The sequence below is a fragment of the Solanum pennellii genome, chromosome 3 (assembly GCF_001406875.1).
Source record: "Solanum pennellii chromosome 3, SPENNV200".
NCBI lineage: Eukaryota > Viridiplantae > Streptophyta > Magnoliopsida > Solanales > Solanaceae > Solanum > Solanum pennellii.
The window spans coordinates 63,619,476-63,636,474 of record NC_028639.1 but is presented as its reverse complement, the minus strand read 5'-3'; the positions used below and the strand labels follow the sequence as shown (position 1 = coordinate 63,636,474).

The window sequence follows — 16,999 nt, the reverse complement described above, 5'->3', positions numbered from 1 at the left end:
CGATGCTAACAAATTTGCCTTATCCTTGTTACACCAAAGATAATAAATCTTTCAATATATCAAGAGATTATTTTATTTGTGTTTATTTGTTCTTAATTTATTTTATTTTAGAATAAGTTATTCAATATAAAAGACGAGATAAAATAATTCTATGAACCATGGAACATCCCAACCTATCCCATCGCACAACCAAATGACCCCTTAAGTTTATGATCAATAATGATATTCTATTTGTTGTAAAGCCAAAATAAAAAAAACTTGCATTTCTTTACCTCAAAATAATCCATCAGACAAAGCCAGAAGCTAAAAATGGTGCTTATTTTATTCTACAAAGAGAAAAGGGTTTGATATACCCTTCAATTTTGTCATTTGGAGCTGATATACTCCTCGTTATAAAAGTGGCTCATATATGCCCTTACCGTTATACAAATGGCTCATATGTACCCCTGCCGTTACAAAGTGGCTCACATATACCCTTCATTTAATGGAAGTTAAAAAATTAGTTTTAAATTTATATTTATTACTTCTAATTTTTTTTAAAAAAAATATTTAGGGATATATATGATTCTTCTATCAAAGTTCAAGGTATGTTTTAATTTGTTCATACATAAATTATTTTTTGACTTCTTTTATAATAATTATTTGAGTTTCTTATTCTTATTTTGTTTTTTTCTTTCATTCCTTAGTTTATAGAGAGAAAAAATTAAACTATTTTTTTTTGTGTGTATTGTAGTTTAATTTCGAATTCGAGGAAAAAATTTGATCATCTACAATAAGTTTTACAAGAATATCAGTGAAATATAAATAAAGTTGATTATCAAAATAATAATTATAAATTAGTCATTGAAACAAAAAAAAGTCAAAAAAAATATGTTTGACGAGGATTAAATTTATATGGGATTTAATTTTTTAGAAAAAAATAATAAAAATTTAGATTAAAATCATTTTTTTTCATTTCCGTTAGAGGAAAAGGGTATATGTGAGCCTTTGTTTACAAGTAGGGATATATATGAGCCACTTTCCTAACAAGGGGTATATCAGCTCTAAATGACAAAGTTGAGAGGTATATCAGACCCTTTTCCCCTTCTACAAATAAGTTATTCCGTATAAAAGGCGGGATAAAATAATTCTATGAGCCATGGAATATCCCAACCTATCCCATTGCACAATCAAATGACTCCTTAAGTTTTAAGATCAATAATGATATTCTATTTGTTGTAAAGCCAAAATAAAAACACTTGCATTTCTTTACCTCCAAATAATCCATCATACAAAGGCAGAAGCTAAGAGACAACCATTTTTTGACATGAAACAAGAAAATTCACAATATCTTTTATGACATACACCAATTAATTCCCAAAATATTAATTAAAGAGAAGATGCCAAATTTAACTAATGAAATTACAGTAGAGTTGCAATAGCAACCAAATCCCCGAGGCCCTAAATAATGTTCACTAACAATGCATGTAATAAAGTACATAGACACTGTGGCAAGAGTTGCACATTTCTCTACCTCAAAAAGTTAATTATGAAACATTATGCAATTCCAAGGTTTGAAGTCACATAACTAGGATCCGTCTATACTGAATTTCTAGTCATACCTATCCTACGATCATAGAATCAAGAAAACATCTACCAAAACTGGGTTACTGTTGCTCCAACAACAATAACCATTCCTGCAAAATCCTGAATCTAGAATATATCATGCAAAGACTCACATGATGACTCCTTCAACATTGTTAAGAGCATTCTTTGCAATCTTGAATTTATCTGCCAGAGACTTTTGGCTATCAATGACATACTTGAGGATAAAGAAGACAATCCCATCACGAAGTGATTCATACTCTGGCAAAAGAGCAATTCGAGTAAAAATGTTCCAGACAAGCTTTTCAGGAAACTCCAAGATAGTCTCAAATAGCATCCGAAAGTGCATGATTCTTTTTGGAGTCAATTGTGAAGAATCACTGAGATCAACAGCCTTCAGTACAGCAAGTGAAAGGCTAAAAGAAGCAACCATCTCTGCGACAAACTTGGATAAGTGCATTGATCTGATCAGCTGCATCTGATCAAGCTCCTTGAAATGATCCCACAGACAGTACTGCAAGTAACAATGGATTAGCATGGTTATGGTTTTGAGATAAGTATAATACAGTGCTTTTGGAACTAGACATACTTGATAATATTGCACTACTTTAAGGAGTTTAGCGCATGCAATATTCTTGGGTGCAAACATCAGTTCATGCGAGTACCATATTTCAAATGATTCTCAAGCATGATAATTCTGACCACTCCAATAAAATGGGACATGAGAACTAATGGTGTAGAGAAAGAGAAAACTGTCTGTATATAGTTCTCAAATTCATCCTCCATATCTAAAATGAGCATATGATCTCAAATAATATCAGATTATCCTCAGAGCATAACAATTGTGGCCACTATGAAAAAAGGAAAACAAGGACCAATGGTGTGTGACAGAAAAGGAGTAAAAACTGTGTCTGAGCATAGTCTCATTGTATCCGTCCTACATTACCAAAATGAGCATATGATTTCAAAATATAATTTTATGTGCCAAGAAAATTCTTAAACCACCAGAATGTCTCAATTTAACCCACTATTAACTTGTGTCACAGGTCAGAAATTGACTTCGAACTTTAATTGCATCAAACGCAATCAGGAAACAAAAATCAAAAGAAATTGCACTGTTCATACTTCATATAGTGTAAGAAGCACTTCATTTGTCTTTTCCTCTTCTCCTTTTCCTGACATGTGATAAGATGAGGGGTGTATTTGTACGAGGGAAAATATTTAAAATAAATGGTCTTTTTACTTATTTTCTGGTGTTCGTTAAGAAAGCAGAAATTATTGTCCCAAGAATATTTATATATAATTTAGACAATCACTATGGTGTGGAAGTGGGGCGTGACTGTGGAGGAGACAATTAATGTGGAATGCTACTTATGGAACTTGTTTTCCCTACTACTAGAAATGAAGTTTTTTTCCTAAATTCCTAAAGAAAATGTTTACTATAATATCTTGACCAACCAAACATGAGAAAATTGAAAAATATTTTACAGTCATAATAAATACACACGAGATGTAGTTTTTCCCTTTCTAGAAATCACGTAATGTAATAAATAAACTTTTTGTCCCCAGCTTTGCCGAGTGCAGAAGACCGTGTAACATAACTTCTCAAGATGCATTTAAGCAGAAGACATACCTGCAGGGTGAACTTATTGTTTTTATCATGGCTGCATAACTTGGAAGCTAGAGCACAATAGTATTTGTTAAAAGCTTTCTCCTGTAAACAGCATTCCACCAAAACTCTTATGATTTCCCTATCCTGCATGTACAAATATTAAAGAATCTGCACACCGGAAGCACAACAATGAATAGCAGGGAATTCAACCAACAGTTGCCAACCTGCTTGCCTTGCAAATCTAATCTTAGAAGTTTCTCAAATGCATCAATATAGTCCTCCCCACTCATTATTACGCAGAAAATTGCCCTTCTTGCATCAGTATTCATCCTCTGAGCAGCAGCAAGCTGGAGCATCTTTTGAGCCTCAGTGACCTCCAAATCAATTGTGCTGGCAACATCTTGAACATCAGTTGTGGAATCAATATTTCCAGACATCCACCACTGGCCTCTCTTGTCAGGATCAATCAGCTTGCTCCACTTTAACCCTCGAATCAATATATCAACTACTCTGAGCTGCAAGTAAGATAACAAGAAGAGATTAGCATGCTAAGGATGATAGAAATGATGAGACAATGTAGAGTGATGATCTAAGGAACTTCAAATTTCATGGAACTTGGCAGCTAACTACCATCATTTATTGTTTTTATCTATTGAAATAACAAAAGCATAGTAGTGAAACTTAAGCACTATAACATCTTTGGCCCTCCACGTTTATCTTCCACAGAACTACCGAATCTTGCAAAAATAGTGTTCTGCAATTGTATTACTTGATCAACAAATATATATGTATTAGTTCCACTAGTGTGAAAGCCAGCACATTTTCACTAGATTTGAAACGCTATCTTCAGCACAACGTACCAAATTTTGCATTTAAGTGCAACAAAGATTGGACGTAATATGTGGATTATATTTCTTGATTGAATATCTTGTTGAGAATCAAGAGTAAACATCAAACCAGGGCTTTTAAACAATTTCTCAAAAATCCCACATACGGATTTAATCAACCTATCGGATACAGTAAGTAAAACATGAGATCTTTTAGTACTCATACAAGAACTAAATTTGTTGTTCCGAAAATAAAGACACTGGAAGACAGGGGCGATCAGTTCAACCATCTAGATACTGGCTCAGAAAGAAGAGCTTTCTACTACTATACCTTAGAAGAGTGATCGTCCCTAACAACTGAAGGGATAAAACATACCTTTTTTCTCAATAAATAAAAGACACCCATCATTCAAAGGAATCAGCTTCTTTCACGAATGAAACAATAAAGGATTTGGTTAACAATACATATTAAGTGATAATTTGACAATTGGAGAATGAAAGCAAGTTAGAGAGTTGGAATTTGTGGGAGAAAACTAGCAAGCTCCTAAGCCTAATCCCATCCGAGGAGCCAACCATTCTCCAATATCTCATATAAGCACTGATTAGAGACAATTACACCCATAACAATAAGAAGAGGAGTAGAACATTCAATGCTTGCTTAATTTACACGATTTTCCATAGCAATCTCAAGGTATAGTTTCCGGTTATTCCATTTTTTTAATCTTCATATTCTAACTCGGTTGCAATTGAAGGAGAGTGTTGCGTGACTGGTCAAACCTATCTTTATTATTTCCCAAGGAAGACTACCATGTCTATTTTATAAGATAGATGAACACAACCTTAAAAAGGTCATCCCAGATCAAATGTACCAATAGATAATTATTTGACTAAAACAGCTGAATCCAACAAGCACCTGTTGTAGCCATTTCTTTATTCGGGTAAGCGGCAAGGTCTCCTCCTTCGTCCTTTTTTTATTGTTTTTGATATCACATATCATCTCAAGCATGAATTCCATCTGTCACAAAACCAGTACGTGTAAATATAGATTAATGTGGTTCCAGAAATTACGTGGTTAGCTGAGACAGAATAAGAAGCAATCTGCATAAGAAAGCATTAACATACCCTTTTCCCCATACTGTTTGATTGTCCTTCCCCAGATGAGGATTTCAATTCATTCACCCTATTCTGAACGCTAACTATAAAATTCTTCATGCCAACAGGATCATCACCTCTCAATTTCATCCCACAAGCTGTTCAGTAAAAGCACATACGCATAATCATTTAATATTCAGACTAGTCAGAATTGGAAAAGAATCTTGGTGCAATCTGGTTATAGTAAATGATGTCGATGGAATGTCAGACACAATAGAGGGGTTGCATAACCTGTAATTATGACTATTGCACTGGCTTAGTGTCACATATGAAGCATACAAAAGTAGCAAAACACAAGTTCCTTCTTTAAGTTAGAAATTAATTGCCTGATTTAGAAAAACAAATTATTTGTGTGTTGAAAAGAAAAACCATATGCTACAAGGGATAAAGGGGAATAAGTTAAGGCCTTGATTAATAGCACCTAGCAACTCATGAATAATTTGTTGAAATTTCTCTGGAATAGGGAACAGACATCGGGCAAGAGTAAAGAAGGAGAAATACTTGGATGACTGAAACACACCAACACTAAGGGCTCGTTTGGTGTGAGGGATAAGCATAAATAGTCCTGGGATAAAATTGAGATGTCTTGTTTGGTTGACATGTTTGGGTTAATTTATCCCACCATTTATAGCATAGTGATGAGATAAGTTATCCCATATACATGGTGGATAAGTTATCTTAGGATAACTAACTCCAGGATAGTTAATCTGGGGATAACTAGTTCCCAACCAAACGACCCCTAAGAGGATAGTAAACTAACACTAACAACTAGCTAGTTAGTCATCGACGGTCTTCAAGTTCAAGTGTTAGAAAAGGAAATATATGCTAGATAAAAGAACTCAAAGAAGGTGCATACTCCGATAAGCCATCCACTTATGATATTTACTAATCTACAAACAGTCATCACATAAGCAAATTAATATTACCCAAAGCATAATGAAAGAGAACACTATCGTATTACCATTTTTTTGAGAATGATAACTTTTTTTCCCTATTTACTAGACTGACTCCATCTGTGCTTTTTGTCACAAATTGTCTATAACATCAAAAAGTTCTTCTGCCTGTACTAAAACTTTCTGTTTACACCATAAATAACAAAGAGCTATACAATTCATCTAGAAATTCTGCAAATTGTCAGTAATCGTATTACCATTGGACACCAACTATGCTAATGGCTCAAAAGTGGTAGCCGAGGAAGGAAGAATCCTAGATTTTAAAAAAGACGATAAAAGTGTGTAGCTGGAATGACCTACTTGAGTCTATGCGCCATGTAAAGGAAAGCAAGGAAAACTCTTTGGAAAGAGCTGGCTGATTTTTTTGATAAAGGTAAATAATTTTATATTGTGGGAACCTTGCATACAATCCATGTACCAAAAAAGGAGGACCTGTACCATAATATGGTTCTCAACACAAGAGGTCCAATCCTCTATACATAGAGGGACCTCAAAAGTACACCAAAAGAAAACTAAGGCAAAAAACTACTTTGCAAATTGAAAAAAGCTTGCTCCACTCCTTCAAAAGCCCTTTTATTTCTCTGTTTCCAAATGACCCACATGATTGCTAAGGGGGTACTCTCCATGCACATGGTCTTTCTTCTCTCTCATAAGAGTCAGAGGTCGGCATCGCCCATTGCATCCCAAACAAATTAAAGGGCCACCCTCCATAATCTATTAGCCACTTTACAATGCAATAGCAGATGATCTACATGCTCACCCTCACTCTTGCACATAAAGCACCAACTGAAATGGGTCCTCTGCTTCCTTGGGTTTTCCGCTGTTAAGATCACGCTCATTGTCACCAATAAGGAGCTAGCTGTTATTTGAGGATTGGTTTCAGATGGACTTCCCCAAAAGATGTGTCATGGATATCAGATGGCCTTTTTCCAAAGATGTTGGCATATCCTAAGGGATGCATCTTTAAAACCTAGGAACAGTTTCATCAAGAAGGCAGAATGAAGAGAAGTTCAAATGCTACATTTATTACTCCCAATCCCAAGAAGAAAGGAGCAGTGGAAATAAAAGATTCCAGGCCTATAAGCCAGCAGGAGAAAATGATTTCAAAGGTGCTTACAGAAAGATTGGAAGTGGTTATTAGCAAGCTTGTAACAAGTAAACAAAACGCATTTATCGAAGGGAAGCTATTGGCCAATGCTGTGCTGGTTGCTAATAAGTGTTTAGACCATTATCAGAAGGGGGGAAATCTGGGGTTGTATGTAAATAAGATATGGAGAAAGCTCTCGACAGTGTAAGTGGGATTTCCTCCTCAAGATTATTGATTCCATGGGTTTGGAGCATAATGGATACAATTAATCAAGTATTGTATCTCCACTGTCAGAATATCTATTATTCCCAGTGGCTTACGTGAAGATTACTTCCCTACACATAAGGATTTAAGACAAAACAATCCACTTTCACCATACATGTTCATTCTGTCCTTGGAACCTTAAGGTCTAATGCTAAGGAAGGCTACAGAAGTTAAGTAGGTAGAAGGTTTTAACATTCAAGGCAGAAATGCCAACAAAGTTGAAGTCCCTCATATCCTTTACACTGACGAATTTTTGGTGTTTTGTACTGCAGAGTGCAGAGGAGGAGCAAGTGCAACTACTTCATCTGTAAGCAATTATTCTAGCTTTTCAAGCTATTTGCATGTGAATTGGCAAAGAATAGCATCTTTTCTGTTAATGCAGACCCCGTTATCCACAAGCTGGCTACAACATTATTTTGTAAAGTTGAGAGTTTCCCTATAACATAACTTGGAAAGCCCTTTTGGGTGCAAAATAAAAAGATGCTTATGTGTGGCAAGGGGTGATAGAGAAGTGTGAAAGAAAATTGGCACCCTAGAAGAAGCAGTTCATCTCATTTAGAGGCAGGTTGAACCCGATTAATAGTGTATTCGATGAAATCCCCACACATATGATGTCTATATTTCCCACACCCAAGAGTGTGGAAAGGAAATTGGACAGAACAAGAAGAAATTCCTGTGGGAGGGAATCAGGACCAGAAGCAGATCCATTAGACAAAAGTATTATTAATAGAGACAAGAAATCTGAAGGCTTGGGGGCAAAAGATTCTGCAGCTACAAAATAGAATCTAATACTGAAAGGAGGTTTACGATAACGGTAATGATCAATGGAAAGATGTTGTGTCTGAAAATATGGAAGAATTGAGTGGTGCACGAATATTGTAAGAGGAGCCTATGGTGTTTAAGCCGGAAACACATCAGGAGCCTCTGGAAGAGATCTTTGACTGTGTAAGCAGAAAATTGGCAATGGAAGAAACTGAAAATGTCGACCAATAGGTGGTTAGATGATATTCCATTGAAAGAACAGTTCCCAGACCTGTAAGCAATCAGTACAAACCAATACAGCACTGTGGAAGACTGTTATTCTAATGGAGGGTGGAAACTGTTCCTGGAAGAAATTTATATGATTGGAAGTCGAAGACATGAATAACTTTTTCAGAAATTGGAAACTATCTCCATCGATCATTTATAAGTTACTTAATATGAAGGAAGTTTCAGAAGGATGGCAAGTTCACTGCCAAACCGTGCTATAAAAATCTCCTGGGAAGTACAGGAGTCACTCAAAATGGTTGACCACGGAGGACTATCTGAAAGACAATTTGCTACACCAAGAGTTGCTTGCTTCACATTCATTGTTAGGCATGAAACCTGCCTAACTCATGACAATTTGCAGAAAAGAGGTTTCACCGTCTGCAGTAGATACCTCCTTTGTGAAGAAGCAGTTGAATTTGTGAATCATCTACTTCTCCATTGTGCTTTTACTAGACATATCTGGACCATGTTTCCTACCATTTTTGGTGTTCACTGGGTCATGCCAGGATGCATAAAACTTCTCCAGTGCAGCTGGTACAAATAGTCTACATCAAATGATACCAGGCATTACTGGACTGCTATCCCTGCTTGGCTGCTTGCTTTTTCTGTTCACTTGGATGGAAAGGACAAAGGTATTTTGAGGACAAGGAGGACAGTATTCAACAGGTCAAATCTAGGTGCTTGAAAAATATGAACCTATGGTATAGAAAGGTTCCTGTATCTGATTTTCTATCGATATTAGATCTTTTGTGCTCCTCCAATATTTAGAAGGATGTTCCCCTTTCTGATGTACTTTTTGGAGTACCTAATAAGATTCTCTACCTTCCCATAAAAGAAAAGATAATACAGCATTGACTCAAGGGGTACTAGAAAAAGTGCCAACAGTTGTGGAACTTCTGCAGGTCAGAATAAGCTGAAATAATTAAAATATATCATAGATCAGCAGTAAATTGTTTTGCCTCTCAAAACATCAATTAAGAATTCTCTGATTTGCAGATTAAGGTCCACCTTCAATAAAATGCTTTGAGAAGCAAAATATTGATTAGCATTACTGTCACTCAAAAATTGTTCCACTTAGCTTCTGTGAAACCCTTGTTAGGAAACAAACATCTTGAAGCAACGTTAGCGGGTTAGACAGAAGATTTTTCTGAACTTGGTAACTTCGTGAGTTAGACAATAGATATTGCAAGAAAATAAGCTAACACCAGTTCCAGATTCAAATTAACTGTTGTCTCTAGAGAAATTATTCAAAAATAAGTTTTCTGTAGAAAATTAGACTGGATAAATTGTCTTCAGATAAGACGAGGTAAATTCTTACTGTTCATTGCCACGCGGACCTCTAGAACATGATGCCAGAACCTCATCACTGATAATCTGAGAACCAAAAGTGCGACCAACAGTCTGCCAAGGGGGAAACGATAATTTTAGGCGTTAATCCAAGTAAGTTGATTTTTAATTTACAACAATAGAGTAAGAAAACAAATATTTTTGAGGTATAGTCACATTGGTCAGAAAAGGTATGCTGTGGTGATCAAGAAACTAATAAACAAATCTCAATATGTAAGTACAAGCAGTGAAATTAAAAGCGCGCTGCGCAGATACCATCTGCCACTTCGCATGACCAAAGGCGAGGCCCATGTCTCAGTGGGCCCTTCTATTTTTTTTAAAAAAAAATTCAGTTTAAAAAAGATGTCCTTATAAATTATTAAAAGAGTATGTCCCAGTTCCCAACTTCCCTAGACTGCAATTAACGGGAAGTCACAGAGTTTCTAAATGGCAAAAAAAGAAGAAGATGAAGTATTATAAGAAGGCTTGCGGCACAAAAAAAAAACAATCTGTTCTTCTACCTCTTCCTCTGGCAGAACAAGGCAACAAGCAACAAGCAGCAAGCAAATACACAGGTATCTTCCTTCTCTTATTGTTTTACTTCTTAGTTTTTTACTGATTTCATAAATTGTTGATGCTTCAATATTTCATACTCCTTTTTATCTTTGTAGAAAATTTAAAATAAATAGAAATATGGGACACTTGTCCTTGATTGTGGAGATTCTGTTGCGAAGATACAGCTTTATGGAGGAGGTACATAGCTGAGAAATATGGCCTACAGAGCAATTGGATAACTGAAGAGGTGAATGGTAACTTTGGGTTCTCAGTATGGAAAACTATCAGGAGAATGTGGACTGAGTTCAATGCGTAGGTGACTTTCACAGTGGGGAATGGCCTGAAGATCAGTTTTCGGAATGAGATCTGGTTAGGCAATGTGAAAATGAAGATACTCTTTCCTGACTTGTACATTATTAGTCAATGTGGTAATTAGAAGAGCTTGTCTACCCACAAAGTGCTATAAAGAAGAGGTATACAGATCTGCTCGAGGTGCTATATGTGTGAACAAGACGCTGAAGTAAATGGCCATTTATTTTTGCATTGTAGGATGGTTACAGATCTGCGGAACATGTTCATTTGTATGCTCAGGGTTGATTGGACAATGCCCAAAACCACTTTTGAGGTACTAACACAATGGCAAGGAATTGGGAAGAGAGGATCAAAGGAAGATTGGTGGAAAAATGTACCTGCTTGCATTTGGTGGAGACTATGGAAAGAAAGGAACGGAAGGTGCTTTGAAGGGAGGACTAGCAGTTCCCAGATGATCAAGATGAGATGTCTTAGCCTTTTGTTATTTTGGTGTAAGCAAGATTTAGTGGGGGAAAGTAGATAGTATAGTTGAGTTTATAGGCCAACTGTAAATTTTTTAATTTTTTTGGATTTGAGAATGATGGCACCCCCTGGGGGTTTGTAAATCCCTCCTTATCAATTCCTTGATGAGCTCTTTTCTGTGAATACAAAGTTACCTATTTCAAAAAAAAATTAACACTTATAAATTGTAATAGGATAATAACAAAGATATATAGCCACAGTGGTGGACCCCATATATATATAGTTGTTGTATTTAATTATTTGCTTGCATGCAAAATTCTTTATATAATTTTTTTTTGTATCAGCTTAAAAGTAATAAAGAACCTGTCCAGTGTCCCCTTTTTTTGTTCTTGTTGTGTATTATTATTTATTATTTAGAAATTATAACTGCTATATTATAACTTCTTTTTTATCCTGGTTAGAAATATACCTACTTGAAGGACCCTGACGACACTACAAGAGTCACGTGCAATTTTTGTGGAAAAACCACCACGGGTGGATTAATCGGGCAAAAACAACATTTGATCGGAAACTTTAGGAATGCAGTGAAGTGTAAAAAATGCCCAGAGGAGGCTAGAGAGAAACTGAAAAATTACATGGAGGAGAAAAAAATAAGAAAGGAAGTCTATGTTAACGAGTTTCCCGAATTTGATGAGTTTGAATATCAAGACAATGTTTGCGGAGAAGATGAAGTCCAAGAGATCAATCATAAGAAAAGAGGTGGAGGAAGTTTTCCTAGTGGCTCTAATAAGAAACTGGCCAAAGGAAAGGGACCTATGGATATATTTCTACAAAAGCGTGGAACACTTAGGCAAACAAATATCGAAGACTCGTCTGATAAAGAAGCAAGAGCAATGACGATTCAAAAAGTAGCTAGCTTCTTTTATGACAATGGGATCCCATTCAATGTAGCAAATGAGGCTGTAGGAAGGTACGGTTCAAACTTGAAGCCTCCAAGCTACCATGAATCAAGAGTTTCTTTACTTAGGAAGGAAGTTGAGTTGACAAATGAGATAATAAACAGACAGAGAAAAAATGGGTGGAGTATGGAACTTCCATTATGGCAGATGGTTGGACAGATAGAAAACAGAGAACTTTGATAAAGTTTTTGGTGAATTCTCCACATGGAACAGTGTTTATTGAGTCGATTGATGCTTCCTCACTTGTTAAGACCCGAGAGAAGTTATGTGAATTGCTAGATAGATATGTGGAACGCGTTGTAGAACAGTATGTGGTTCAAATTGTAAGTGATGATGGTAGCAAGTTCGTGTTGGCTGGTAAGAATTTATTGCTTTAAAAATCTAAGTTTATGTTTTACTTTCTAATATCAATCAAAGTTTTGGTTTCTAAATTTTAACATGTCTATTTACCCTTTTTTTCTATAGGAGAACTGTTACAGAGAAAAAGACCATACATATTTTGGATGTCATGTGCAGTTCACTGTATAAATCTTATGTTAGAAGACATAGGGAAGATTCCTATCATCAAGAAGGCCCCTCCAAAAAGCAATTGCCCTTGTCGGTTTCATTTATGGACACTCAGGAGTCTTAAATATGATGAGAGATTTCACTAAAAAGAAAGAGTTGGTGAAATGTGGGATTACTCGATTTGCGACGAGTTCTCTGACTTTGCAACGGTTGCATTGTCAAAAAACAAATCTGTGAGCAATGTTTACATCTGTCAAATGGGTGATTACTAGGTGGGCTAAGTTACCAAGGGGGGAAACTGCAACACATATTGTCTTGACGGTAACATTCTGGAGTCAGGTATCTAATATTTTGAAGATAATGGGGCCTCTTGTTAAAGTGTTGCGATTAGCTGATAATGAGAAAAAACCTGTCATGGGGTACATTTATGAAGTCGTGGATAGAGCTAAGGAGGCTATTGCAAAGGCATTTGAAGGGAAGACTGTTGATGAAAGATGGCAATGCCAATTGCATCATCCATTACATGCTGTTGGACATTATTTAAATCCAGTGTTCTTCTTTCAAAATCCAGCTATTGAGAATTGTCAAAAAATAACAAATGGGTTGTATGCTTGTATTGAAAAATTGGTTCCAAGCACTGAAGTACAAGATAAGATCATATCAGAGATACCATTGTACACGAGCTGAACAACAATTTGGCCTTCCTATTGCAAAAAGCACTAGAACGAAAAGAACTCCAGGTAAGTGAATACAATAACATTAAAATTCTTAATGATTTAGTTTATGTTTAGAAGTTTACTTAATATTTCTAACTTAGTACTTAGGTAATAACTTATACATAATGATGTCTACATAACACTTTTTACAGTTGAATGGTGGAATTTATATAGTAATTCAGCTCCCAATCTCAAAAAATTAGCCATTAGAATTTTGGGTTTAACGGCTAGTTCTGCTGGATGTGAGCGTAACTGGAGTGTGTTTGAGCATGTAAGTACTAAGTACTCGTAGTAGTGTACATCATATTTATTAATTTTTCTTTGCATAGTTAATCAATTAGACTAATTTACTAACACTAACCAATGCAACAGATCCATACCAAAAAAAGAAACAGATTGGAGCATCAAAGATTGAATGATCTAGTGTTTGTTAAGTATAACCGTGCTTTAAAAGCTCGTTATGACTTGCGGAGTGTCATCGATCCAATATCGTTGGATAACATTGATCATAGTAATGAATGGTTGGTTGGGAAGATGGGTATTAATATGGAAGCAGAAGATGAATTGGTATTTGGTGATGACAACTTAACTTGGGGTGATGTTTCAAGAGCGTCGGGCAGTGAGGATGTGTTGACATACACAAAGCGACAAAAGAGATAGTCAGAAGAGTTATTACAACTAATGCCTCTAGCACCCGAGCTCCACGTATTGACATAGAAGATGAGGTTGATTCAGATGAGTCAGGGGAAGAAGACATTGAAGGCGCTATAAATCTAGTGATACTGATACCAATGAGAATCACTCTATTGAGGAAGATGATATGAAAGAATATTAACATATATTTTGATAAACCAATCTTCATTATAAGCACTATATATTTACTATTTTTGTGTCTATTATGTTCTATAAGTGTGTGTGTGTGTGTGTGTGTGTGTGTGTATATATATATATATATATATTAAAAATTCTTCATAGTGCGCTTTTATTTACTGAAGCCCATGCTTTAAGTGTGCTTCGCGCTTTAAGCTCCATCAGGGCTTTAGCGCTTTTTTGCGCTTTTGACAACACAAGTAGAAGACAAGTATTCCTGAAAAGTAAGTATAAGTATTTAAAGATATCTGAACATAACAGACGGCTATAAGTGATAACAGTAAAAAAGACAGAAAGCAATGTAAATGGTCTTGGTATTCTCAATGCTGAATCACACAAATTAACATTGTTAAGATCCAACTTTCAAATTTCTGATTGCACTTAGACCAGTCACAAACAATTGTATCAAAACTACAGAGTCAATAAAGTAGTAGGGGCAAAAAATAAGAATCATAATCTGAAACCTCAAGAAATACACCAACAAAAGGTATTTCAATATAAATTACTAGTTTGAATCATAGAAACATCAAAAGAAACATTATTGTGGACAGTGCATTAGGTGATTTTCAGATAAGAAATCAGTCAGAATATTGGATGAGAACAAGTCGCATACCTGGTAGATCGTGGAAATTTCACTTGTGATCGATTCCACGTTAGCCTCGGACATCCTATTCAGAAGACCTGAAAGAAATTGATTCTTTTAATGGTCCTCAGGTGCAAGAAAAATAGATCATTTTGCAAAACCAAAAAAAAAGGTTTCCAAGTCCAGCAAAATGAATGCAACTGTTACAAATTTAATACCTCTTAGTCGTCGACGAATTTGAGCGAACTCTTCCGAATCATCTCCCAAGCATGACCTCAGGCGAGGAGCAACATATTTTGCATTTTCTTTGGCAGCAGATCTAGCTGCTGCCTTCACATCTGTACAGTATGAAGTGCTCTCAGCTTTCTGCTCTTCCTCTTGATTGTGATCTTCTCCTTGCACTTCTTTATTATATCTTTTCTCTTTAGATCTTTCATTTGAGGAGCTCCTATCACGCTTTTGAGGTGCTTCTCCAACAAGTTGTGTATTTTCATCCTCAAAAGAATCCAGAAGTGAAGGAATTCCCTCAAATAAATTATTCATATCATCAGGATCCCCAAGTAATTTCCCTCTCTTCACCTTGAGCTTCTTCGCAAGCTTCCTTTCCAAAGCCAGATCCTCATCTGCTGAGATATCCTGTCCACGCATTTCAGTTGCAAGAAGCTCTTCAAACTTTGTCTTCTTTCTTTTCATCTTTTTTGACTCTTTTTGTTTTGCCTGTAAATCTGTGTCGACATGCTCAACATAGCTAACACATGAAGGATCAAACTTTCCATCCTCAGAAACCAGTTTACCATCTAAAACTTCAACCACTGTCTTTTTTTTCAGTTTCTTGTGTGAAGGGTCAGTATCAGTACCCTCCAGAGATTCGTTCAGTTGACTGTTACAGTCAACTACAGAAGGAATTCCTTCAAGTAACATATCGATATCATCATCTCCTCGCAATTTCTCATTCTTCACCTTGAGTTTCTTAGCGAGTTTCCTCTCCAATCTCAGATCTACGTCCGCAGAGATAGTGTCTCCCTCCTTTTCCATTTTAAGATACTCCATAAACATTGTCTTTGAATTTTTACTTGAGACATGTTTCCTTTTCAAACTCGTATTTTCCACCTTAGAAGAATCCAACCGCGGAGAAGTGTCCAAGTCTTTCTTTGAATTTAAGGAGTGTAAATGTTCATGCCTTTGTACTTGGCTATCCTTCCGTGAATGCACTGTCTGTGTTGGTTTTGAATTTGGCAACATTCTCCGGGCTTTTTGTGTTTGCTACAACCAAATGTCAGGAGAGAAAATCATGTCAAGTTGAATTTATGTGCTTTATCATGAGTGGTAATAGTTAGACCTTATGCCAAAAACAAAAGTATCTGCTTAAATAAAATCTGCCACAGTAATTAGCCTTATCAAATGATGTCGGTTGGTTATACGTGAACATTATCATTAATTAGAACCCTTCCCCAAAAGAAAAGCTTTTTGCATCTATCATCATTCACATCTTCCTAAACTGTTGGAAACAAAATTTGATGGAAACAAAAGCTTTTATTACATGAACAGTAATGACTGGCCAGATTAGATAAGCTGAAGCAGGTGAGCTCACGCTCATATTGCGGTTAGGATACTTAACATGATCTTTCTACATTGCTACTCCTACAACTCAAAACTGAAGCTCTTACAGCAAACTAAAAGTAAAACATGCCCAAATTTGATTCTTTTCATGCAATTCATGCTAGATTTTAAATACAGATAAACTAAAAATCAGATATAAAGAAACGAGTAAACCAATTACTTGATGTTGGATCCATGAATCAAACTTCTTATGCTTTTTAGCCTTCCGAGCTTCTTTTCTACTTTCTTTACGAGACTTTTTCTTCTCTGTATCACCAAAAAAAAAAAACACTGCGAATAAGTACAAAAACGAAAGGCTGTAACTATTTAACACAAGAAAACAGCCTTACCCATTATCAAATTCCGGAGTAGGGAGTTAGGGTTTTCTGTGTGAGCTTTGCAGCAAACGGGAGAGCGGCAGAAGCAGCAAAAGCCGTCGGCGGCCTTGAGTTAGGTTGGAACTTGAAAGTTGGATGAACACACAATAGGCACTGATTCTCAGCGGCTCGCTTTGAGTGCAACCGTATTTTTTAAGAGCTTTTATTTTACTGCTAATTATTATTATAATTAGAAGGAAATATAAATTAATAAGGATTAAAATT

At 35.9% G+C, this 16,999-nt stretch overlaps 1 protein-coding gene across 1 annotated transcript; it reads right to left on the bottom strand.

Annotated features, from left to right (window-relative positions):
• Positions 1–1,352: 1,352 nt before the first annotated feature.
• Positions 1,353–16,751, bottom strand: LOC107013568 (nucleolar MIF4G domain-containing protein 1 homolog). The gene is made up of 14 exons (XM_015213448.2): positions 16,748–16,751; positions 16,579–16,664; positions 15,017–16,061; positions 14,829–14,896; positions 9,827–9,909; positions 8,940–9,053; positions 8,720–8,848; positions 8,393–8,512; positions 8,110–8,270; positions 5,146–5,273; positions 4,937–5,038; positions 3,421–3,711; positions 3,218–3,340; positions 1,353–2,098 (listed from the first exon to the last, which is right to left on the bottom strand). Exons 1-14 carry the CDS (start codon positions 16,749–16,751, stop codon positions 1,715–1,717), a joined length of 2,838 nt encoding a protein of 945 aa, XP_015068934.1. The 3' UTR covers positions 1,353–1,714.
• Positions 16,752–16,999: the final 248 nt, after the last annotated feature.

What these genes read in the sequence shown, in the direction of transcription:
- LOC107013568 (XM_015213448.2), bottom strand. An exon ending in AATTCGTCGACGACTAAGAG is followed by an intron (nt 14,897 to 15,016) that starts GTATTAAATTTG and finishes AATTTCTTTCAG; the next exon opens with GTCTTCTGAATAGGATGTCC. An exon ending in AAATTTCCACGATCTACCAG is followed by an intron (nt 9,910 to 14,828) that starts GTATGCGACTTG and finishes CCCCCTTGGCAG; the next exon opens with ACTGTTGGTCGCACTTTTGG.